Here is a 24,482-nt window from a genome sequence, read left to right as displayed (position 1 = left end):
GTTATCTCCCCTCAGAGGAGACCTCACAACGGGACATTTGGAGCCTTACACAGCCAGGTCTGGAAACTGCCATAGAGAAACAGAAAATCAGCTGCAGAGGAGACCAGGTCCCCTGCCGCGTCTGTGAGTGCATGTGTGTTAGTGGGGGCTGAACCCCGGCCCTGCATACTCATGCTGAGCTACATTCCCAGCCCTTTTACTGTTTTCCATTTTGAGATGGTCTCCTAAATTGCTAAACTGCCCAAAATGGGCGCACATTTGTGATCCTCCTACCTCAGCTTCCCAGTGTGCTGGGATTACAGACGTTCGCCACCAGGCTTGGCTCTGTCTCCTACTTTCTGATCCTCAGAGACAGGGCAGGGATGCTGCAACAAATCTGCTTTGCAGAGGGGGTGTGGTGTGTTAATTTCCTACTGCTTTAGCTACAGATGAGGAAATACTTAATGGTGTAAAATGACACCCATTTATTGTCTTACAGCCCTGGAGATGAGAAGCCCAAAATCAGCCTCCTGTGGGCTCAAATCCCGATGGCCAACCTGGTGCCCTTCAAAAGCTCCAGGGAATGACGTGTTTCCTGCCTTCCCCGCTTCTGGTATATCTGCCTGATCCCTTCTCTCCTGACCTCCGTGGGGACCCTCTTGTTTCCATGGTAATGGCTTCTTGCTCTGAATATCCCCTACTTATAAGGATCCTCAAATATTAGGCTGGGCACCCTGGATCCAGGATGATCTTCCCAGCTGAGATCCTTGACATGGCCACATCTGAGAAGCCCTCTTCCCCACACAAGGTCACACAGTCCTGGGATAAGGACTTGGAGATGGTTGGGGACCCATCTCTCACCTCACACACTGTGGGCTCCAGGCCACACACCACAGAGGCCAAGCAGACCTGGAATCCAGGCTTGCTCCTCTGGGCTCCAAGTTCTTTCCTGACCTGGAAGAGTGGACAGCCAGGAACTAGATTCCAGACATTTGTTACTCTCTCCAGGTTCCAAACATCACCCTCAGCCTGTTCACCAGTTGGCACCAAAGGTGTGTGCTTGTAAGAGCAGATGCAAAAAGGAACTATATACTTCTGTGGCCTCAGCACTCAGGAGGCTGTGACAGGAGGACAAGACCAGCTCGAGCATCATAATAAAATCCTACCTCGGAAAAGGTGCCTAGGCTGAGAAGTGCGTGCACACTGACCCCAGAGGCTATGCCCACTGCCTTGGGGTGCCCTGGCTCCGGCTGCAGTCACCGGTGTGGAGATCCCCCCCACCTCACGCTGGCCTCCCTGGAGGCCCAACCCATGCCACACCTCTGTGGTGAAAGCCACAGCAACTTGTCACTCCTTGGGCAGAACCAACTGTCCTCAGCCGTCCATCTGCCACTCCTTTCCCTGCGCCCCACACTACCTCACTTGACATGGAGCGTGCCCCACCCTTCACACGTGTGGACACACGTGCACCGGCCTCTTCCCACAGCCACACCGTGGTCAGGTCCTCTCACCTCTGCTTCCCGAGCCCCTCATCTTCCACCCTCAAGCTCTGCACAGACTCACACAGCCTGAGTCCACATCCCCGTTCTACCTCTGTTACCTATGACACGGCCCCATGCCTCAGTTTCCCTACCTGTAAAATGAAGCTGATAACAGCACCTTGCCTAGGGAGGTCATGGCGAAGAAGCAAGTGAATGTACTGAACACACATAGACCACAAGCCACAGGAGCACAGACGCAGTGTTTGCCTAGGTTAGTGTCTAGGCTGCTCTCCCTCCTGGGGGAGTATATCATCCAACAGACAGTCATTAAATAACGAATGGCTGCCCAAGCACCCTGGTGCACATCTGCACTCCCAGCACTCAGAAGGCTGAGGCAGGAGGACTGTCACAAGTTTGCAGCCAACCTAGCTACATAATGAGTTTAAGGTCAGCCTGAAATACATGGCAGGACCTTGTCTCAAAAACAAACAAATAAATAAATAAAAGCTGAGCTAAAACTGTGCACGGCAGTAGTACAACACCTCGCTTGTCTGAGACATTCAAAAGCCCACGTCAGGCTGAGCAGTGACATTTTTGCTGGCTTTGGAGTTGGTGACACTCTGGCGTGGGCTCTCTGTGGACACTGTGTGTTACCCGCATTTCTAGTCTCTACAGACTCGATGCTTTAACCTCTACCTTCAGGCATCTGGGGGACTCCTCTTTCTGGGCAATCCAGTTATAAACCTCAATCTCCTCATTTTGGCTTCCAGTCTCCCTGTCACCCCCAAAAGGAATCTTCCTATGAGGAAGCACTTTCTAAACATACAGCAATCATCCAGCATCTGCACCCCCAGAGACAGGGCACCACTCATACACCCCAATAGCCCCAGGGCCTGGTGCCAGCTGGGGCGGCCCCTAGGCTACAAAGCCTGACATGACTCCAGCCAGGCACAGCCACAGTAAACACCCTCACCCACATTTCCCTGTGTCCCTCTATGCCTGACTGACTCCAGTCTCCCCATGTGGTCACTGGAACACGCCCCATCTTCTAGGGAACTGTGGCCATTAAATATCTTTTAGTGGCATCACTTCCTATGCTCCTTCCCCACTAACATGCGATATTTTAGATCCCCTGCCACTCCATTCATCTGAATACCGCCCTAATGCAATAAGATGCAGACGATACAGGATGGAAAGCCTGAAAACCCAGGTCCAGCCTGGCTCAGCTACCCCTAGCTGTGTGACCTTGGATAAGTCCCTCTTTGTATCTTAGCCCACTTCCCAAGGGAAACAGCAAGATCTGCTTGTGCAGTGAGCAACAAATATAGCCATGCATGGTCAGCCCAGAGCTATCAAGGTTAACATCCGGTTCCAAGCCGAGGCCTGTAGAATTTTAAAGACCTCCAAAATTGAGTCCAAATGTGGAACTCATTTCCTTCCCCCGAGAGCCATACAGAAGATCTATGTAGAGTGAATAAGGAAGAGGCAGACTCCTCTTTGTTCCTGAAGTTTCCTGGGTCCCTCAGCACTCAACAGGATGCCCCAGGCCTGGGGGCGGGTCATGGCCCCAGCCCAGGATGAATCCGCAGCTCAGACACACCAGACCCTAGGGAAGATAAACAAGCAGAACCTCTACCGGGCCTCCTCACTCACTGAAGAGGGGGTGACCCCACACTCCTGCACACCCCCACACACAGTGGTGAGCGCCTTCCCTTAGCCCTGATGCCCCAGAGAGGCAAACAAGAGGTGTTTTTCTTCACCATCTGCTCAGGCCAGAGGCCTGGGGCCTCTGCCCATCCCCCTTCCTTCCTCTGCTCTGTCCCCTGCAAAGGTCCCTCAGTTACCAGATCCAGGCAGCATGCTGACCCCAGGACAGAAGGCTTTAGTTAGCGGGTCAGGCCGGGAGCAAAGGGCATGGGCCAAAGCTGAGACTGAGGAGGGGACCCCCATCCTGGTGCAGCCTGAAGCCAGGGCCCGAGAGAGGATCCTGGGAGCCTGTGAGAGGCTTGCGGTCAGCTTCTCAGCCTCAAAGGAGCAGTGCCCATCCCTGATACTTCCCTTTCCAGGCTTGTCCATGAAGGCTGTCCTGAAGAACTTTCTGGAAAAATCTCCTTCTCCATCCACTTTTGCTTTAAAAAGACATTCAGAACCCCCTAAAACTGGTGGTCTTTTTTGTTTTTGGCTGTGAGAAGTTTAATATAAAAGAAAAGACTTGAGCAGACCCTAAAGGGTACATAGGGTGAGGCAGTGGGTGTCACAGGAGCGACCCGGAGATCCCATCCCTGGGCACGGCCACCAACCCGGAAACCTAAAAAGTGACTCCAAGCCAGCATGGTGGTGCACGTTTCTAATCCTAGCATTTGAAAGGCTGAAGCAGGAGGATTGCTAAGAGTTGGACGCCAGCCTGGGCTACATAGTGGGTTCAAAGCCAGGCTGGACTACATAGTGAGACCATGTCTCAAAAAAACCAACAAACAACAAAAGAAAAATTTTAAGTAACTTTGAGCCAGGGAGGGTGGTGCACACAGGTAATCTAGGACTCTGGGAAGCTGAGGAAAGATGATCAAAAGTTCAAGCCCAGCCCAGGCAATTGAGAGACTGAGACACTTTGATTCCATCTCAAAATAAAAAAGGGCTGGAATCGTAACTGAGTGCAAAGGCCCTGGATTCAATCCCCTGTACTGGAAAAAAAATTGACTCCAAATGTTGTTTTGATAAGAATGTTGTAGACAACCTTATTGCAGGTGGGGCCTTTGTCTGGAGCAGGACAAATGCCTCAGTTTCCTAGGGGACAGGGGTCCGGCCCTCACTCATAGGTTCATAGATTCATCTCTCTCTTCTCTCCTAAGCTTCCTACACCTGTGCCTGGGCTGAGGTTTGCAGCCCCAGATGCTTGGGGGTCTTTGCTCCTAGAGCATGTGTGGTCTAGGAGCTCGAGGACCCTGTGGCACGTACCTCAGCCCCCAGGGTGCCTAGCACTCAGTAGTCTCAGAGAGAGTTTGGGTCTGAATTCTACACATGGCCTCCCTAGCCTGGGACCTCGGGAGGAAAAACCAGATGTTCATCCCTCCATCCCCCAAATCGTGTTCATGAAACTTTTCCTGATTTAGCACAACTAATGATTCTGGTTAAAATAGCATCAACTAAAAGTATACACTCATATTTTATGGATAAATTAAAGAGAGAGGAAAGGAATTCCCTAAAAATGAAACTAAAAAAGATGATTATAGGGGCTGGGGATTTAGCTCAGTGGCATAAGCACCTGCCTTGCAAGCAGGCAGTCGTGAGTTCGATCCCCGGTACCGATAAAAAAGAAAAAGACAAAAAAAAAGATGATTATAAAAGATGGATTTTTAGAGAGCAGCTAATACATGTCTCATCCTTGTTCTGGGCATTGTTCTTTCTCAGAAAGCTACTGAAGGAAGAGCTTCAACACAATGAGGGAGGTAAAACAAAGAAAAGCAACAGAGAGGGTTTCTAACACAAGGGAGAGATCTGGGGTGAAGAAAATCCTCAGGATGTTGACCAGGAAGATTCTAAGATTGCAGATCTCACTTCAGTCAGCTGAGATCTCAGGACACAGAGGTTTAGGTCCAAAAGATGAGCATCTACTAATTACTAGGGGAAAGTTGCACACCTAGAGTATGGAGGTGAATTAGAATCATTCCACAGAAACTTAGGTGAACAGAAACAAAGACATCAAAAAAAGATGGGAAGGAAGTCAGGCTTACCTGTAATCCCAGCACGCGAGAGGCTGAAGCAGGAAAAGCACCATGAGTTAGAGGCCAGTCTGGGCTACATCGTGAGTTCAAGGTCAGCCTAAACTACATGGTGGAAGCCTGTCTAAAGGAAGGAAGGAAAGAAAGAAGGAAAGAGCAAGAGAGAAACAAAGAAAGAAAAAAGATGGGAATGAAAAGAAAAAATTATAGTAAACTGCTTGGCTCAGCCCTCACTAAGACAGAAGGTTAAGTCCTGAGTATTGAGCTAACCAGAACTGTGGTATAAATGAAGGGCACAGTAAGTATTCGAGAAGAGAACAGCATGTATGGATGACAATCCACCCTCAGCCCTCACCTAACACTAAAAACAGAACACTCAAGATGTAACGAGATAACTCTGCTTTGGAGGCAACAGAAACAATACCAAAAATATAAAAGGTTAGGAGCTTGAGGAGTTGTCTCTGAAAAGCAGGAAAGAACAGTAGCTGATTGTTGTTCATTATTTTAAGCCTGGTACATCTATTTGATTCTTTATGTGCATGTGCAACTTTTTTATAAGAATTTAAAAGTAAAACTCAAAATTTAAATATTCGACCTAATAAGAATAAAATCACGTGCCTTAGAGATGATTCATATTTCAGTTTCACTTCCATCTTTATGTAGAAATTACACCTTGCTCCTGCCTCTATTTCTTCATATCTTTTGTGTCAGTCAGGTTTCCATCACTGTAACAAAATATCTGAGACAATCAAATTGAAAGCAGGGAAGGTTTATGTTGGCTCATAGTTTCAGAGGTTTCAGTCCATGGTCTCTTGGCCTTGTTTCAGGTATAAGTGGAGAAGCAGGGACTGTAGCAATGAGAACCGTGATAAAGGAAACTACTCATCTCCTAGCAGCCAGGAAGCAAAGGGAGAAGAAAGGGCCAGGGTCCCCATATCTCCTTAAAGGCCATGGTCCAAATGACCTCATTCCTCCCACCAGGTCCCACCTCTTAAAGGTTCCTCTTCCTCTCAATAACACCACAGACTGGCAACCAGCCCTTTACTATACAGACTTAGGGAAGGAAGGCATTCAGATCTAAACGTCATCTAACACATATCTTCGTGATTACAGATTTCACGTGGTAATTGCTTAGTTATTCTCCTCCACAGACTTTGATGACAGCGTCCCTGTCTGAGCTGCCTTCGAGGGCCCCTGGGAAACCATGGCCATCTATAAGGATCTACAGGATGAATAGAGACAGCTGCATGACAACTCCTGAGCAAACAGGGTCAGTGTAAAGGCAGCCAAGACTCAGGATCCTGACTTTCCTCCTCTACATACCCTGTGCATTTCTACCTTTGCAAAAACAATAAACAAGCACAAAGACCAAAATGAAACATTCCTAAATGTAGATAGTTTTTGCTCCGCAGACATAAACTATAGGACAAGGACAAATCTTTTCAACACAAGATGTTGGGAAACTGTAATCTGCATGCAAAAGAATGGATGGCTCCTTTCCTTAAAGGATACCATTTATACCATATACAAAACTGATTTAAGCCAGGTATGGGGGCTGAGGTAGGCGACTCAAAAGTTCAAGCCCAGCCCAGGCAACTTAGCTACTTGGAGAAGGCGCTGTGTTACTGTTATCTTGTCCCAAAATAAAAAATAATAAAATAAAAAGGGACAGGAATTGTAACTTAGTACCAAGGCCCTGGGTTAAACCCTCAGTATTGGAAAGAAAAAAAGACTAAGTCAAAATGAATTAACGACTTGAAGCCTAGAAGTCTGAAAGTTTGTGGGTTTTTGTTGGGGTTTTTTGTTTGTTTGGTTGGCTGGGTTTGTTTTTGTTTTTGAGACAGGGTCTTACTGTGTAGTCCAGGCTGGCTTGAACTCACAGTGACCCTCCTGCCTCAACTTCCTGAGTGCTGGGATTATGGCATGCACCACCACACCTGGCCTAAAAGTATAAAACTCTTAGAAGAAATCACAGGGGAAAAGCTTCATAAAATTGGCTTTGGCAGTGATTTCTTGGCTATGACAACAAAATCACCGACAACAACAGGAGAAATAGTAAATTTAATTACATGCAAATTCAAAACATCCATGCATCAAAACATTAACAATCAAAAAGCAGCTCACAGAATGGGAGAAAATATTTGCAAATCACATATCTGATAAGAGGTTAATAGCCAGAAGTATATAGAATTTCTACAGCTTAACAACAAAACAAACAACCGAATTCAAAACAAGGCAAAGGATTTAACAGGCATTTCTCCAAAGATACGCACATAGCCAACAAGCACATGAAATAAATGCTGAACACCATCAGTCGTTAGGGGGATGCAAATTAAAATCACGATGAAATAACACCTCTCACCTGTTAGTTAACGACTACTAAAAATAAATAGACCCAACACTCAGGAGGCCAAGACAGAGGATTGCTGCAAGTTGAGGCCAGCCTGGGCTACAAAGTGAGCTCAAGGTCACCCTGAGCTGCATACTGAAATTCTGTCTCAAAAAGACAAGACAAAAAATTAATATAATAGTATAGTATATAGATAAATAAAGCCAGGCATGGTGGCCCACACCTGTAATCCCAGCCACTCAGGACACTGAGGCAGGAGGATTGCAAAGTTCAGCTAGCTTGGGCAATTTAGCAAGACTGTTTCAAAATAAAAACAAAGGCCTGGGAATGTAGCTCATTGGTAAGGTGCCCTGGGTTCTATTACCAATATAGCAAAAAAGTAAAATAAAAACAAAGACAGAAAATAACAAGAATTGGCATTGACGTGGAGAGACTGGAGGCACTGTGCTGTGTTGATGGAAATGTGGTATGTTTTATCCTCTATGGAAAATGTACAGTATTTTCTCCAAAATTACATGCAGAATTCTCATATGATCCAGCAAGTCCTCCTCCAAGTACCCAAAGGAATTGGAAGCCAAGGCAAGAGGAGATACTTGCACACCCATCATCTAGTGCAAGATTCACAGTAGTCAAAAGGTGGGAGCTGCCCAAGTGACCGTCAGCAGATGGGCTATAAACGCACTATCCAACCTGAAGGAGGAAGGCGGTTTCAACACAGGCTACAGCAGCCACGCAACTTGAGATCATTCCGCTCAGCACAAGGAGCCACAAGACAAATCCGTGTGTTCCTCTTCTGTGAGCTCCCTACAGTAGTCAGACTCCCCGAAACAGAAGGAACAGTGGCTGCTCCAGGAGCTGGGGTGGGGGTAGCGTTAAAAGTGACAGGGTTTCTGTTTCTCAAGAAAAGAGTTGCAGGGGCTGGGGATTTAGCTCAGCGGCATAAGCGCCTGCCTTGCAAGCAGGCAGTTGTGAGTTTGATCCCTGGTACCGATAAAAACAAAAAAGACAAAAAAAAAAAAAAAGAGTTGTGGGGATGGGGGAGACAAAGAACAAAGTGCACGTATTTCATGCCCCTCAACTGCACACCTCAAAATGCTTTAAGATTTTGTTACAGATCTATAGATATGTGTGTATGTGTACACACACACATTTTTTTTTTTTTTTTTAGACAGGGTCTCACTATTTGGCCCAGACTAGCCTTGGACTCACTTGTATAGCCCAGGCTGGACTCAAACTCACAGCCATCCTTCTGGCTCAGCCTCCTGAGTGCTAGGGTTACAGATGTGCACCATCACACCTGGCTGTTTACCACAATGAAAAATTATAAAATTCAAGTTGAGTGTGGTGATGCAAGCCTGCAATCCCAGCACTTGGGAGACTGAGGCAGGAGAATTGCCACATACTTGAGGCCAACCTGGGCTTCATATTGAGACCCCCCATCTCAAAAAAAAAAAAAAAAAAAAAAAACCAAAATGATTGTTTTTAAAAATGTTAAAGTGCAAAATCTTTTACATAATGGAATGATATATGATGTCTTCCTTTCCACTTTATTTCTAATTGTCTATAATGAATATAATCGGGAAAAATATTTTTTGTTGTTTAGAGGGAATGTGTGTGCAGCTTGTATCACTTGCATATCTGTGCCAGCTGCTGGGGCTGAGCCTCGCGGCTTCCAGATGTGCTGGGCCGCACACTACCATCGGCTTTCTCTACCTGACACCAACATTTGGTTTCCATTCTTGACTTTTCACATAATTCCCGGAGTTCGGGTCGAGGGAAAGCAAAGGAGGCTCCTGGGAGGGTCGGTTTGCGCTCGAGGGAGTGGGCTTGGCTCGCCCGGCTGCCGCGGCCCCCGGAGCCCATCCATCCATCCATCCATCCATCCATCGTGCTGCTCCCAGCGCCGTCGGCGTGGGCAGACCCGCTTCCTGGCCGGGGTAACCCTAGCCGGCTCTGCTCCTCTCCGCAGGCTATGCAGTTATTAATCTCAGGGCAGATCCTGTGTCCTGCAGCTGAGACAGCTGTCCCCATGTGCAGCTGTCCCAGGCCCAGGCTCTGCCACAGACCGTTTCCAAATCAGCTCCTGCCAATGGCCAGGCAAGAAGGCAGGCACAGGCCCTTGTTCATCCAGCAGCCTGGACCTGTTCCTGTGCCCTGGTCACTCCCGCCTGAGCCAGGCACTGCAGCCAAGTACCAGCTGCACTGAATCTGTACCAGAGATTTGAGCTCCTCTTGCACTCAGCCCTGGACTATTTGGTGAGCCAGACAAAGCCACCCAATCAGTGTTCCTGACCCCAAGTTCACGATCCAGCTCTAGGACAAATATATGAAGCTGGGTCTAGTAGTACATACCTGTAATCCCAGCACTCTGGGAGGCTGAGGCAGGAGGATCATAGATTCAATCTCAGCTCGGGCAGACCCTGTCTCATTTTTTTTAAAGGATGGAGGAGGTGTTGAGGAACTAGCTTAGGGTGAGCACCCTTGGTTCAATATCCAAGTACCACTTCCATCCATTCATCAGTCAGTGAAGGTAGGGAAGTCAGGATTCTCTCGCTGGGAAAAAAAAACTATATGTTCTCTTTCTAAGCCAAAGAGCTTGCACAGGACAAGTAGCGTTGCTCCTAACTATGTCCTGGCTCCCCACACTACGCGCCATCTTCAGAGTGAACATGGAGTGGAGGGAGGAGGGCACGGAGGACAGCAGTCAAACCACTGTCTCCTTCCAAGGCCTCTTTCTCAAAGCTCTCCACCTCCAGAACCTTTTGCAAAACATGATGAAACTCCATTCTTCCAACTCAGCTTTTTCTTCTACTCCCCAGTTTTACTGCGGTATAGCTAACCAAAAAACATGATATATATTTAATACCAGGCATGGTGGCACAGGCCTACAATTTCAGGATACTGGAGGCTGAGGCAGGAAAATCAGAAGTTCAAACCCAGCCAGGCTTGGTGGCCTACACCTATAATCCCAGTACTCCAGAGGCTGAAGAAGGACAATTGCCAGGAATTCAAAGCCAGCCTGGGCTATACATCGAGTTCAAGGCCACCAGCCTGAACTGCATAGCAAGACCTTGTCTCCAAAAAAAAAAAAAAAAAAAAAAAAAGGTTCAAGCCCAGCCTGGGTGACTTAGGGATTTAGCAAGACCCTGTCTCAAAGTGAAAAATATAAAAGGGTTGGGATGTGGCTCAGTGGGAAGCCCTGGATTCAATTCTCAGGACTACAAATAGATACATTTTTTAAATTAAAAGCTGTACATATTTAAGACATGCAACTTGGTATTTTCATATACACACGGGCTGTGATTCGATCCCCATAGTCAAGCTAATGATCATACCCATCACTTCCCACTGTTACTGCTATAGTGGGCAGTGTCTCCCAGAGGACAGAATGTAAAGGCCCAGGCTGGGGTGATGGGCTTGGGAGGGGCTGTGCACCACTAAGAGATGGGGTCTGGCAGGAGGTCCTTGTGAAACTGGGGCCATGCCATCAAAATAGCCTGTGGGGACCCCCCCCCCCATTCTCGCTCTCTCTCTCAGCTCCTTGGTTGGAGACATGACTCACAGCTGTGAGGTACACCCATCCCAGAGGACCGGGACCACCAGAACTGTGAGCCACAAGAAACCTGTCTTTACTTCATTATAATTACAAGACACCAACTAATACAATCTCCATTTCTTTTGTTTCTTTTCTTCTTTTATCTCTTCCTTTATGGGGAGCTGCGGGGTGGAGATTTAAATCTAGGGTCTTCAGTCTGACCTATATTCCCAGCTCTTTTTCTTTTTTATATTGAGGTAAGATCTCACTAACTCATTAACTGCCTGTGCTCGACTCAAACTTGCAATCTTCCTGCCTCAGCCTCCCAGAATGCTGGGATTATAGGCATATGTTACTATTCCCAGCTTGGTAAGAACACTTAAGATCTATCTTTGCAGCAAAATTTCAAGTAATCAATATAATATGTTAACAATAATCACATTGCTATCATAAAATTTCTAGAATTATTCATCTTACATAACTGAATTTTTGTACCCTTTGACTAATTTCTCCCCATATCACCTCTGTACAGCCCCTGGAAACTACTATTCCATCCTCTGGTTCTATGACCAAACAAGGTTTGACTTTGACCATGACCACATGTACAAGGAGACTACAAGATAATTTATCTCAAAACTCCTAAAATACTACCTGAAAAATCATTAAACTAATTTTTAAAAGTTCATGAAGGTAATTAAAACAAGGTAATAGCTTTCCCATTTACCAACCATAAATATTTACAAATCTCAAGGAATAAAATAGGCCATTCACAGTGTTCCCTCCCTTGGCTGTTGCGGACAGTACTGCTATAGGATCTAACTTTTATAAGACTTGACTAGGAGGAGCACAGAGCTTTTCTTAAAAAATACTACAGTAAGCATGTAATTTTGTTAATCCATTAATTTATACAGGCTGATCAAAATCCCCCCCCCCTCTTTTTTTTTTGCGGTACTGGGGATTGACTCAGGACCTTGCGCTTGCCAGGCAGGTAGGCACTTATATCACTGAGCTAAATCCTCGCCCCAAAATATTTTCATAGAACTAAGAAAGATGATTCCAACATTCACCCAATAGTAAATTACACAAGAATAGCTAAGAAGACTTTTATAAAGAACAGTAAATGAGGAATTGCTCTCTCAGTTAACATAACATATGATAAATATAAATAGTAATTAAATTGGACTAGAAGTATAGCTCAGTGATAGAGTAAAATGCAGAATATATGCAAGGCCCTGATTCAGCTCCAGAACAGAAGGAGGAGGAGGAGGAAGAAGAGGAGAAAGAGGGGAAGAGGCATGGTTTTAATATATAAATGAACAGTTTCTTGTATATTTGGAAGTTTAGCATATGATAGAAATGGTACGTTAAACTGGCAAAGAAGGATGGGTTAATCAATAAAAGGGTGAGAAAGATATACAGGAAACTTTAGTTAAATCTCTACCTTTCCGCCTGTGTGGAACGAGTTAATCCCTCCCTCACAGCCCAGATGAAGCCGGCTGCATCCTACCCTCCCAGCTGCGTGAAAATCTGGATGGGAAGGCCACACTTCCATCACGAGCCTTCACTCAAGGCTAAATCTTAGCAGGCTTTTGATGCGCTAAGCAGTCTCAATCTTCACACCACTTGGAGTCCCGGACCAGTGGCCCCAATCTTGTATACCTTTCTCATTTCATAGTTTGCGTATTAGGCTAAATAACGGCTCCCCCAAAGACGTCTTCATCCATGTCTTTGGGACTTGTGGCAATGTTATCTCCCCTTGTGAAAGGAGATTTGCAGATGTGGTTAAATTACGGGCACTGAGGTGGAGAGTTTATCCTGGATTACCCAGGGAACAGGACCTAATCCCAAGGGCCCCTTTAAAAGGAAGGTATAGAAAGAGGCTGGAGAGATAACCTTTGAAGATGGGGGAAGAAGCTGTAGGAAGGATGCAGGCAGCCTCTAGAAGCCGGAAAAGGAAGGAACTAGATTCTCCCCTGGGGCCTCCAGAAGGGCCAACCCCCAAAACTGATGTCAGCCCAGTGAGATTCATTTTGCATTTCTGACCTCAAGAACTGTAGGAAAACAAACATGTGTTGTTTCAAGCCACTAAATTTGTGATCATCTATTGAGGCCATAGGGAACCAGCATAACTTGCAGAGGGGCTAATCCCTTCCTTCCTGAGTGTTCTCTGTGATCCAGGCAAGAATTCAGAGACACAGCACCCTGAAAGGCAGCTGGGATCCCTGCCCTCGCCGGCAGAATCCACAGTCCCAGTTAGGCAAGCATTCACTGTTTATCCGCCCGCTCACTACTAGGTTTACTGACTGTCCTGAGTCTCTCTGTGAGAGAGCTTCCCTGAGTGCATTAAACAAAGGAGCCTCATTCACTTTATGGGATCAGAAAAGGATCCCCAGAAGTGGCTTTAGACTGATCTCTGCACTGTTAACCAGGCCCCAAACAAGCCAAGATCAATTGAGGCAGAGAAAAGAACACATGCAAAGGCCCTGCATCAGGAAAGAGCTTGAGGCTAAAAGGCAGCCAGTATGGAGCAGAGCAGAGTGCTGAGAAGCCGGGAGCTGCCAGGCAGGGTCCTCCCTCTGGAGTCTCTGTCGCCTTCTCAGCGGCCTCCCCAGAGAGTACACTGAAGAATTCTAGGGTCTGAGCAAAATGTCATCAGCAGGGATGGAACAGAAGAGAGGAAGAGGCTGGCAAGTCCTGTAACAGCTAGGATCTCAACATCCCAGAACTGGGCGCCCAGGCAGGCCGAGACCTCCGGAGCCTAGGGATCAGCCGGGTGGCCAAGTCAATCACAGGGAGGCAGGAAGTGAGTGGTGTGGATTCCCAGATAAGCCCTGCCAGTGGGGCTGGAATGACAAAAATGTCAGAAGCTAAGGAAGTGACCTGGGCAGCGAGGCCAACGGGCTAGGGAACTGCTGCTTCTCTCAAGGGCTGGAACACCCAAGAGATGGGGCCTTGAGGCCCTGCCACCCCCATCCCCACTCCCATCCCCACAGCCACCGCCACCCCATGCCTGGAAAAGCTGAGTCATTCCTAAAGCTCTGATCAGGAAGACCATCCAGGGACCTCCTAGGTGCTGAGACCTGGGGGGACGGAGGGAGGGGGTTCAGCCACATGCCACACAATCCCTGCCCCTCCAGAACCAAGAGCTGGATGGAAGATCAGAGTCTTCCAAACAAAGACACCAAATGTTTGGGCTACAAACCAGAACCCAAAGAATCTGTGCATACACAGCACAAATGTCCACAGGCACACGAAGTTGGGGAGCCCCACACCCCCAAGCTTGTCAAGTAAGTTGGGAGTGGGGTACAAGAAGTCACAAAGTTAGGGCCTTCCTCCAAGGGTGAGGTTCAGCTGGGAATATGTTTGGCGCCCACTACTTGCTCCCAGCCCTGTCAACTGGGCTAACAGCTCCCGAAGGACTGGTCTGGACTTCATCCTCCAAAATGCTCCTCTGAGAAGGATTCCATGGTCTCATGTCTGTGCCAACCTCCATCTCCCCTTTATTCAAGTTGGTCAGCACCTGACACAGGCTTCGAGAACATCTGTCATCTCATCTAACCGCAAAGTATGTCTACAAGATCTTGTTTTAAGCACATAAATCTCAGGATGGCTCCAACTGGCAGACATGTAATATCCCCATTTTACAGATGAGGAGACTGAGGCACAAGGAGATCAGGCTCAGAATCGGGAGTAGGCCCCATCAGTGAGGTTCGAGATCCTCCCTCCTTGGGGAAAAACTATAGCTTTGTGAGCCATTTTCCTTAAGGGATCCATTTGTATCCAGAGGAAGCAGCTCAGAAAACCTTGCTAGGAACAACCAGAGCTGGCAAGGGCCGTGGTGTCACAGGTGACATGGCAACTCTGCCCTGCACACAGGTCCCTCTGGAGGCAGCTGGGGGTAGGAACTGACAGGGAGGCCCAGGAGGCCGGATCCACAGTTCTGTTCTAAGAACACTAGCATTAACCTAAGCTGAGTCCAGCCCGGCCCAATGTGCACCAAAGAGAAATCTCTGGGCCTAGGTTTCTGAGAGATTCAAGCAAAGACACCACAATCAGGATGAAGACCGTGCACCCTAACATCTTGCCAGCAGAACAGTATGTTGCGTGCACATTTCCACAGGCCGTCCGCGGGGTTTCCGGGCGCTTTGTGCTGAAATTCCCTAACATGTGGTTACTGTGACTGCAGTCACTGCCCTGGAGGGAGCTTACAGGCACCCATCGGAGCCAGAAGCCAAACGTAGTGCTCACTGCCATAGCGACTGTTTCACTGGGACTTAAAATAACAGACAAAGTGTGGGGGAGGCCAGCGAGATGACCCCAAGGCATCACAGCATGGGGGCCTTTGGAGAGCCTCCTCCATACCTCCATCAGGGCCATTCTGCGTGACTCTCAGGGAAAGCCCTCTTCTCCACACTCCTCTGCTTCCTAGGGAAAAGTAGGACCCTGGCACTATGACCTCAAGGGGCTTCCAGAGCCTGGCTGGTGGGAAGAAGGCACAGGCAAGACCCGGGCCTCAGGACCGCAAGGTCTTGGAACTGCACAGGGGCACAGGTTACCTCCTCCTTTCATTTCCTAGAAAAGAGAGGTCCGGATGTTCACCTACTAGTTCTTTGACCCTTCGTCCATTCCCGTGCATAGCACATGCCCGCTGAATACCTGAAATATGCAAGTCCGGGGAGAGAAGCTAAAACGGAGGAAAAAATAAAAAACATTTCACAAAGTATAAGCGAGCATGCAAGCAGAGGCAGCTGTGGTGGCACCACACCAGTAATCCCAGCACTCTGGGAGGCTGAGGCAGGAGGATAGAAAAGTTGAAGCCCAACCTGCACAATTTAATGACTTAGCGAGGCCGTCTCAAAATGTAAAAAATTGAAAAAGGGCTAGGGATACAGCTCAGTGCGAAGGCGCTGGGTTCAATCCTTGGTTCAATCCTCCTCCACCTCCATCCCCTGCAAAAAATACAAGGTGTTGCGAACACTGCCTTTGCTGCCTTTTTGCAAAGTTGAAAAAACTCTGCAAGGTCCTTGCAATGTTCTGAGAAGCAAGACAGCTGCCACCCCAAGCACTGGGGAGAGCCAGAGCTGGAATCTGAGACCCGTCCCTGACTATCTGGGCTCTCACTATAAGGTTCCAACTCTTTCTGGTGGCAGAAAGTGGGGCTCACATTCAGGCCCCAGGGTCCCTGCTGCCCTCGGCCACCCAGTACTCAGCCTTCAGGACACGACCCGGCTAAGTGTGTGCTGTAATCAGGGTTTGCAGGGGAATAGATTCAATACAGGACACATAATCTGTAGGGTTATTTTATAATATTCACTCAAAAAGTCAAATGCAGCAGAGTACAAGGGTTCTGTCCACATACTAGAGACCCAGAGAATCCAGCTGAGGGCTTGGATCCCATGGCAATGTCCTGCACAAATCCAGCTGAAGACCTGGAGCCCATGGTAATGTCCTCCGTGAGTCCAGCCAGAGGCCAAGAGCCCACAACAATGTCTCAAGTGAGTCCGTATCAAGGATCTGCACTGGGAAAGCCCAAAGGTCAGTGTGGAAGCTAGAAATTCTGCACCAGCAGGATGAAGGATCAGTGCCGGCAGGCTGAGGGATCTGCTCTGGAGCCACAAAGCAACACTCAAGGTAAGGCCAGAGCTCCCCCAGTGAGAACCACAGCCATCCTCAGCAAAAGCCAGGACTCGAGTTCCTATCAGGAAAACTAGAGTGACAAGCTTCTCCAGGAGAATCAACAGTGCGCCATCTTCCCCGCCCCCCCTCCCCCAGTTCTCTTTTTATGCTGTTGCCAACAATCCTCAAGTGGGCCTCCACACCCAGCACCACACTGACTCAGTTCCTCTGGGTGCTCCAAGATCATGAGTTAGTTCACCACATGGCACCAGCCAGGCCCCATCTGACAGCCTCCAAGTCCTCATCCTGCAGCCTGTCTACCCCAAATGGCCTCCCACTCACTGCCCCAAACACTCCTGCTCATCCCCCAAGGCCCCCTCAGAGTCTGACCCCTCAGGGGCATCCTTGAAAAATGATTCTGTGGAGCTAGGACGTGAGGACTCTGCCCTCAGGAACGGATTAACACTTTTACCTTGGGAGCGGGTCCTTGACCTCTAACTTCTGGCCTCTAGAGTGGAAGAAATGAATCACTGTTCATTCTATATCCCAGTCCCAAGTACCCTATGATAGCAGCGCAAGACAAACTGAGTCCTGAGGGCTCGTATTTGTGGAATCCCCAACACATCACCACATTGGCATGGTCACAACCGCCATAAAGTTTCCCTCCAAATTTCTTCCTATTTTGAATTCACTCAAGCCCAAGGACAACCTCAGGAAGTAAGTGCTGTGATTGTCCTCATTTCATAGATGAGACTACTGGGGTGCAGAGACTGCCCTAGAGAAAGCTTTGCACATGTGCCCCTCCCTGCCCACTGTACTTTGCAGGTTGTGCAACATGACAAACATGACAAACTCCATATTTGCTCCTGGTTCTGGCAGCCAGTCTGGGCTTGTCAAGGATAAGGCTGGGTCACCTCACTGTCCCCAACAGCAAGCAGGAGCATCCAGACACAGTGATCCACAGGTCTTGCTAAGTTAATAGGTTATCCAGGTTGGGCTCAAACTTGGGATCCTCCTGCCTCAGCCTCCCAGGGACGGGGAGTACACGTATGCAGCACTGTATCAGGATAACAGAACTTGAACCAACTAAATTCAATAGTAACTAAGGTACCAGGGATCCAAGAGGCAGGAGCCTAACCTCTGAAGGCCTGTGATGCAGTCAGAGGGTTAGGGACTCATGGTGTGACCACTGTATCCACAGAGCTGCCTCTCAGCCACATGTTGGAGTCCCTAGCATCTGCCTGAGCCCAGTGAATGAAGGTGACAAGGTGCCCACTGGTCTCACATTCCCAAGGGGCAGGTTAGGATGGTTGGACAAGGCCATTGAGGGTGGAGGTGGAGTGGGCATAGCAGGAGAGGTGATGAGATCTCAGTCCCCAAACCACAGCCAGCACAGGCACACAGGGTGTGGTGAGCACCCCAAATGAGATGAACAGAGCCAGGAGAGTCCAGAGGCCTTCCTGGAAGAAGGGGGCTGCAGACTGCAGCAAAAGACAGTGACACAGAGGTGTGGGCAGTGAGAGAGGGACATGAGAAGTGGCTCAGTGGCCAGGGCAAGTGCCACACACTGCCCAGCATAGACCCAGCCCTGCCAGGGGCTCTGGAATCCACTCTCTGAGGCCTGGTGCACACTTTTCACAGACTGGATGGAAAACAATGGAAAGGAGTATCACGTGTGGTCTCAGAAAACAAAATGTCTTTCAAAGACACATGCACACACACACACGTGTGTGTGTGTGTGTGTGTGTGTGTGTGTGTGTGTGTGCTTGGTCACTACATACAAGTTATTTCTTAATTTTGGGCCATGATAAAAGAAATCCAAAGAAGCCTGGTTCTTAACATGGTGTTTCCCAAGTTTGGTTGTACAAAAAAAAAAAAAAAAAAAAAAACACCTGGGAAGGTCTCTAAAATACAGATTTCATGATAGCCACATCTGCAATCCCAGCATTCTGGGAAGCTGAGGCAGGAGGATTGCCAATTAGAGCCTGGCCTGAGCAACTTAGTAACTTAGTGAAACTCTGTCTCAAAATATAAATCAGTAAGCCTAGCATGGTGGCTCACGCCTGTAATCCCAGCACTCGGGAAGCTGAGGCAGGAGGATCATTGCAAGTTCAAGATCAGCCTGGGCTACAAAGTGAGTTCAAGGCCAGCCTGAACTGCACAGCGATCCTGTCTCAAAAAGACCAATAGATATATATATGTATATATCAATAGATAGATGATAGATAGACAGACAGATAGCTGGCTGGGGATGCAGCTCAGTGTGAATGCTCTGGGTTCAATCTCCAGTAACTACAAAAAGAAGAAGAAGAAGAAAAGAAAAGAGTTCCAGACTGGTGTAGATGCCCCCCAGGCTGCAAGGACAGACCTAAAGCAAACCCCTGGCTAAATACCCTGTGGGGCATGTGCAAAAGGAAAACATGAGGCCTTTCACTCTGAAAGCAGGAAAATACAAAGCTTCTCTCTCTCTCTTTCTCTCTCTCCCCCCCCCTCAGGTGTCCCTCCCCCTGCACACACAACACACCAGCTGCCAGGGTCCTGGTGCTCCGTGCCCAGCCCACAGTAGGGAGGTCAGCCAGGCACCCCCTTCCCAAAGGCACCTTCCTGCAGTGGAAGGCCACCCCAAGGGCACTGCACCTGCACCAGATACTGTTGATGGGGAAGGGGGGGTCTCCTGGGGCCGAGGTGCCCTCTGAACGTGCTCTGGCACTGCCAGTGTGGGTCCAGGACCACCACTATGTCATGAGGTACTCTACTTTCCCCAAGCTCCAACCCAGGCCCCAATCAGAGCAGGAGGTAACAGAGGAGGTGAAGAGGGAGAGGTGAGATGTGCCCAGTGACAGGGTGGAAGCTCTCCACAGGGAGACCAGAAGGCTGCAGGACACCTAACACAGCCTCCACTCTCCTCCCTGTGAAAGGGAGGAGAGTGAAGAGGGGGGCAGGAAACAGCTGGGGCTCAGTGGAGTCATCAGAGCAGAGATCAGACCTTCCCCAAACTAACTCGCCAGAGTTTCCAAAGGGAAAGCAAAACACAGTGCGGTTCAGAATTCCACCGCAGCCCAGGATGGCCTGCAGATGGATCCAAATCCTGCACACTTGGGCGGGATGTAACTGTGCTCCTACTCGGGCAGAAACACATGCCAAGAGTAGCCTGAGGGCTCCTCTGCCCCGCGCCTGGATCGTCACTTCTGAAAAGCCACCCTGTGGTCTGTGCCTCCGGATCCCGAAGTGAGCCTGTCTGACGTCAAGGCGTCCTTGACCATGTGAGCTGGCGGGAGGGCAGCGTGTGCCCCGGACCCCACAGGAGAAGGGGGGAGGCAGCACTGGAGGCAAGGGGCAGCGAGGGGTAAAGCAGGTCAGAGGGGACTGTCCCGGCTGGAGAAGGGCCAGGCACACGGCTAGGCAGCTCAGTCCTTCCGGCTGGCGGCAAGGCACACAGAAAGTTACGGGGTCAGATCCACATTTTACAGACTCAGCATCCGGGCATCCCTGTCTGCTTTTCACCCCTCAATCTTGGAGTCTTGGTCTCCACAGTCCCCAAATCATGCAGATGGTTAAGGCAAGTCTGCATAGTGAATGTGGGGCAAACCCAGAAAACAGGCCCCCTACATCCTCCCATGGAGGCCCTTTGGGACCCGACATTGGGTCCTCGGCCCTGGGCCACTTTGGAGGACCTGCTCTGCCCTCCTCCAACTGTGATCCTTCTTCAGGGTCTTGGCCAATCCTTGAGGCCTAGGAAATGTTCCCACCTAAACCCCTACCTCCTTCCAGACCTCACCCTTGGGCTCGGATTCCCTGACTCAGAGTTCATTTTCAGGGCCACTTGTCACAAGCCATCTTCCAAGCACAAGGTGTCTATTCCTAGCTAAGGGTGGCATTTCATGGTAGGCAGAGACTGCACTGGGTATGCAGGTTAAGGGGTCCATAAATCTGTGGGTGATGACTTCAGGGTATGGAAAGAAGCCAGGGTAGGAGTGGCTGGACTGTCTTCCCATCTGTCGCCCTTTTCCAGAGCAGAACCCCAAGGCATCAAAATGTCCCTCATTTCAGCCTGATTTTCGGGGTCACTGAGAAGGTATATTTGTCCAATGCTTTGGTGTGAATATGATTTGTCACATGTCAGAGACTCAGCCTCCAAGGTACCAGCATTGAAAGGTGGTGGGAGCTCTAAAAAGCGATCAGGTTATGGGGCCAGCATGCTCAGGAAAGGATCAATGTCTGTCTTTCAAGGTTATATCTTGAGGGATATGGTTAGTTACCCTGAGACAGGGTCGTAATAAAGCAAGGTTTCCCCTCGCATTTTGGCTTCTCTGCCCAAACTCACTTCCCACCTCCAAATTCGTAAGCCAAAATAAACCTCTTTTCTTTATAAAATTTCCAGCTCCAGGTATTTTGTTATAGTAACAGGGAACAGACAAAGGCATCTACATTGAAAAATGGAACGGACTCACTGAGCAATTTGTTACCTTGGTGGTATCTGTGAACATTTACCTCTGAGCATATAGCCCCAGACAGGAGCAACTGGCTTATGGAATAAACATTGTCCTCAGAGAAAAGGCAAAAGTAACCTTGTCTTTTCACCCTGCCCCATGAGCCCACTGCCTGGACCCCATGTCCCATTGCAGTTGTGTTTTCTCTTAGAGGAACAGGCCTATTTCAAGAATTAATATAAAAGTTCATCATTTTCCACATTAAAACTTCTGGTTCTCATTCTTGCTCGGGCCCTTTAGGGTTGGAGTTGGGGGTGAGGGGGGAAATAATGCACAAGGCCCCCAATAAACATCCGCAGGAGGGAGGAATTTGCATACTTGAGGGAGCTTCACAAATGGGTTGGGCTTGTTAGGAAGAGTAGGACAGTTGGGGTGGGGGCTCAGTCCTCCGGGCAGCCTTCGCAGCTACTGCTGGTTTCCCCTCAGCTTCTGCTTTGCATCTGAACAACTCTGTCTGGTGAAAACCACCAGGGGCCCCATGGCATGTTTTAAGATCTACAGGAAATGGCCCTCTAAACAATCAAGGGCCTTTACTCTCTCCCCACCCCTTTCTTGTACTGGGGATTAACTCTTGTACTGGGACTTTGCACTGGGCTACATCCCCAGCCCTTTTTTTAAATTTTGAGACAAGGTCTTGCTAAATTTCCCAGGCTGGGCTCAAATTGTCATTCTCCTGCCTCAGCCTCCCAGAGAGCTGGGATAACAGGCATGCACCAGCACACTCAGCTCTATCCCTTCTACGTTTTGTATAAATTCCAAGCTGCCGCCTACTGGAGCATAGACCAAGGTTCCCATTTATTTCCTTCATCTCTAGCTCCTCTTAGTCCATCTCCTCCCACTCACACTTATCAATTACAAAGGTAATGTGCCAATATACATGCACTTGTAAAACGCACAGACAAGACTCAAGACAGAAGGGAATGCTGCTACAGTCGTCCCTCGGGATCCACAAGGAACTGACCCCACAGTCTTCCCCCAACCTATGGTGCTCAAGTTCTCGGTATGAAATGGCAGAGTCTTTGCAGAGAACCTACACAGTCCTCCTATGGACTTCCAATCACCTCTAGATGGCTTAGGGCACCAAATGCAACGCGAAGTCTATGGAGATTGTTGTTAGAACAATAACAAGTTTGTACACGCTCAGTACAGATGCAAATTTTTCCCAAACATTCTTAATCTGAAGTTGATGGAATGCTTGAATACAAACCCACAGATGGAGGTAACACTAGTCCTCAGACCTCTCCACGTAGCTAACTACCGAAAATGGAGTCCTAAAAACTTTTTCTAAGCATTAATCTACTCATGCAGGTCCATTTTGCTTAGTTTTCATAACTGGGATCCTGCTATCTGTACTATTCTGCACTTGGGGAGCTTAGGGTTGCTCTCAGAAGGAAAGTGCAGGGGCCAGAAGGAAGGTGCGGCAGCCTTTGTAGGTACTAGCTGAATAAGCGAAGTGTCCAGGAAGTATTTCCAAACCAAAAGGGGGAAGTTGAATTGCGTGCAAACTTTTCCAGGGCTCTGTGATGCTGTTTTCGGGACGCTGCCTTCTCCAGCCATGAAGTGTCTGGCGCTCCCAGCACAAAACATTCCTGTCCCTCAGTACAGGCCTTGCCTGACTCCATTGTAGTGGGCCTTGGGTTTGGGAAAATACCAACGGGGTAAAGAGAAAGGGGTCTTGGTTCTTGCATAAGCAGAGAAAGGAGGCAGAATGCACCAGATTTGCAGAACATAGGATCAGCCTCGAGGTGTCCCTAAACTTCGGGAAATTTCTCTGGCCCTCAGTTTTCCCCGTTAAGGGAAAGATAATATTTTAAAACCTTGACCCCAGGGCGGTTTAAGGATCAAAAGAAGAATGTACCATTGCAGATTGGATGTTCTAGAGGGCCAGTACAGGGTTGCGAGTTGCAGTTATTAAATGAAAAGCCAAGAACAAGCACCGTTTTCTCGATTGCTACCGCAGTGGGAGTTGAAAAGCGGCTCCAGAGACTCAGCCCTGATCGTCCCAGGGCGGCCAGGGCGCCACCTGCCGGCTTCGGAGGGGGTGGCGGGCGGGTCCCCGCGCCTAGAGCTGGCTGATCCCAGCTCCTTCCCCGAACCCACCGCGAAGCCAGAGGACCGCACACGGTCCCGTGTTCGCGTGGCCAGGTTCCTCGGGGTCCCAAACACTGGATCGAGTGGTGTCCCCGATACCGCCGGCCGGAGCGGCAGAGGATCCCGACGTGAAATCCGGGTCTTGGGCACCCGGGAACAGCTCGCGACACAAAGCGTCGGGCTTGCAGGTGAGCACTGTGGGGCTAAGTGAGTCGGGGGTCGTGGGGAGCTGAGCACTGAGCCCAGCGAGCCGCGCGCGCCCCCTCGGGGCGGCCCCTCGCGCGCCCCAGCTGCAGGTCGGAGCCACCTCCACCCGAGCCCGCAGCCAGAGACCCCAGAGCCCCGGCCGCGCGGCCCCAGCCCCGACCCCGGCCTCCGAGTCCCCCACCACTCACCGGCGGCCCGCGTAGCCGCTGCCCGGGGAGCCGGCGCCGGGCTCGGGATAGCCGTGCTGCGGGAGGGCCGCGGCCGAGAAGGGGTAGAGGAAGCCGGTGGCCAGCGCCGACCCGCAGAGGCAGCAGCACGCCCAAGGCAGGAGAAGAGCCAGCCTCATCTTGTGCGAGGACCCGGCTCCCGGGCGGGAGCGAGAAGGATCCGGAGCGCACCGGCGGCGGGACCGAACCCGCGGCCCCGGCCGGAGGGAGAGAGCGAGCCGGGCAGCGAGCGCGCAGAGCCGAGGTCGGAGCTGGAAGCTTCTGGGGTGCGCCCACGCCTCTTCGGGGCCGCCTTTTCAAATTCGGCGAGGTGGGCTCTGCGCCGCCAAAGGGGGCGTGGGGCTTTCTGTTTAACCCTCGGCGGCCCGGGGCGCAGGAGGCGCAGCGGCTGCAGGGTTGGATGTGCGCCCTCGGCTCCAGATCTTACACCCAGGGACCCAATACATTTTAGAATCTTCCCAATCAAACCCCTTCGGGTCCGAGAATGCCTCGTGGAGCACATTTTCCGTGCCTGGCCATTTCACCTGGACAATGTGATTGGTTTGTCCTGGTATGAGATGGTACCACTCCCATTTCTCATAGGTGGAAACTGAGGCTTAAAAATGTTGTACTAGAAAGATACACACCTTTCTCTCATTAGGCAAAGTTTGTTAGATCAAACCACTATGTAACTGTGAACAGCTAGCCAGGACTTTCCCCATCTTCTATTTCCCTTTGACTCCCAGGCTTCACCTTGCCGATGACTCTTCTAGGTCAGAATTACCTCTTGGTGAGGCATCTGACTCAG

General features: G+C 49.5%; 1 protein-coding gene across 2 annotated transcripts in view; it reads right to left on the bottom strand.

Annotated features, from left to right (window-relative positions):
* The window catches only part of Col26a1 (collagen type XXVI alpha 1 chain), a 143,775-nt gene extending 119,780 nt beyond the window's left edge, over window positions 1-23,995 (bottom strand). For both annotated transcript variants that reach the window (XM_063234249.1, XM_013152526.3), the window contains exon 1: window positions 23,657-23,995. In XM_063234249.1, coding sequence (XP_063090319.1) covers window positions 23,657-23,814 — 158 coding nt within the window. In that variant the 5' untranslated portion in view covers window positions 23,815-23,995. The remainder of the gene's footprint in view (window positions 1-23,656) is intronic.
* Between the last annotated feature and the right edge of the window lie 487 nt (window positions 23,996-24,482).

The sequence above is a fragment of the Cavia porcellus genome, unplaced genomic scaffold, assembly GCF_034190915.1.
Source record: "Cavia porcellus strain 051 isolate PalLab524CR breed Dunkin Hartley unplaced genomic scaffold, mCavPor4.1 scaffold_23, whole genome shotgun sequence".
NCBI lineage: Eukaryota > Metazoa > Chordata > Mammalia > Rodentia > Caviidae > Cavia > Cavia porcellus.
This window is presented reverse-complemented; position numbering and strand designations above follow the sequence as displayed.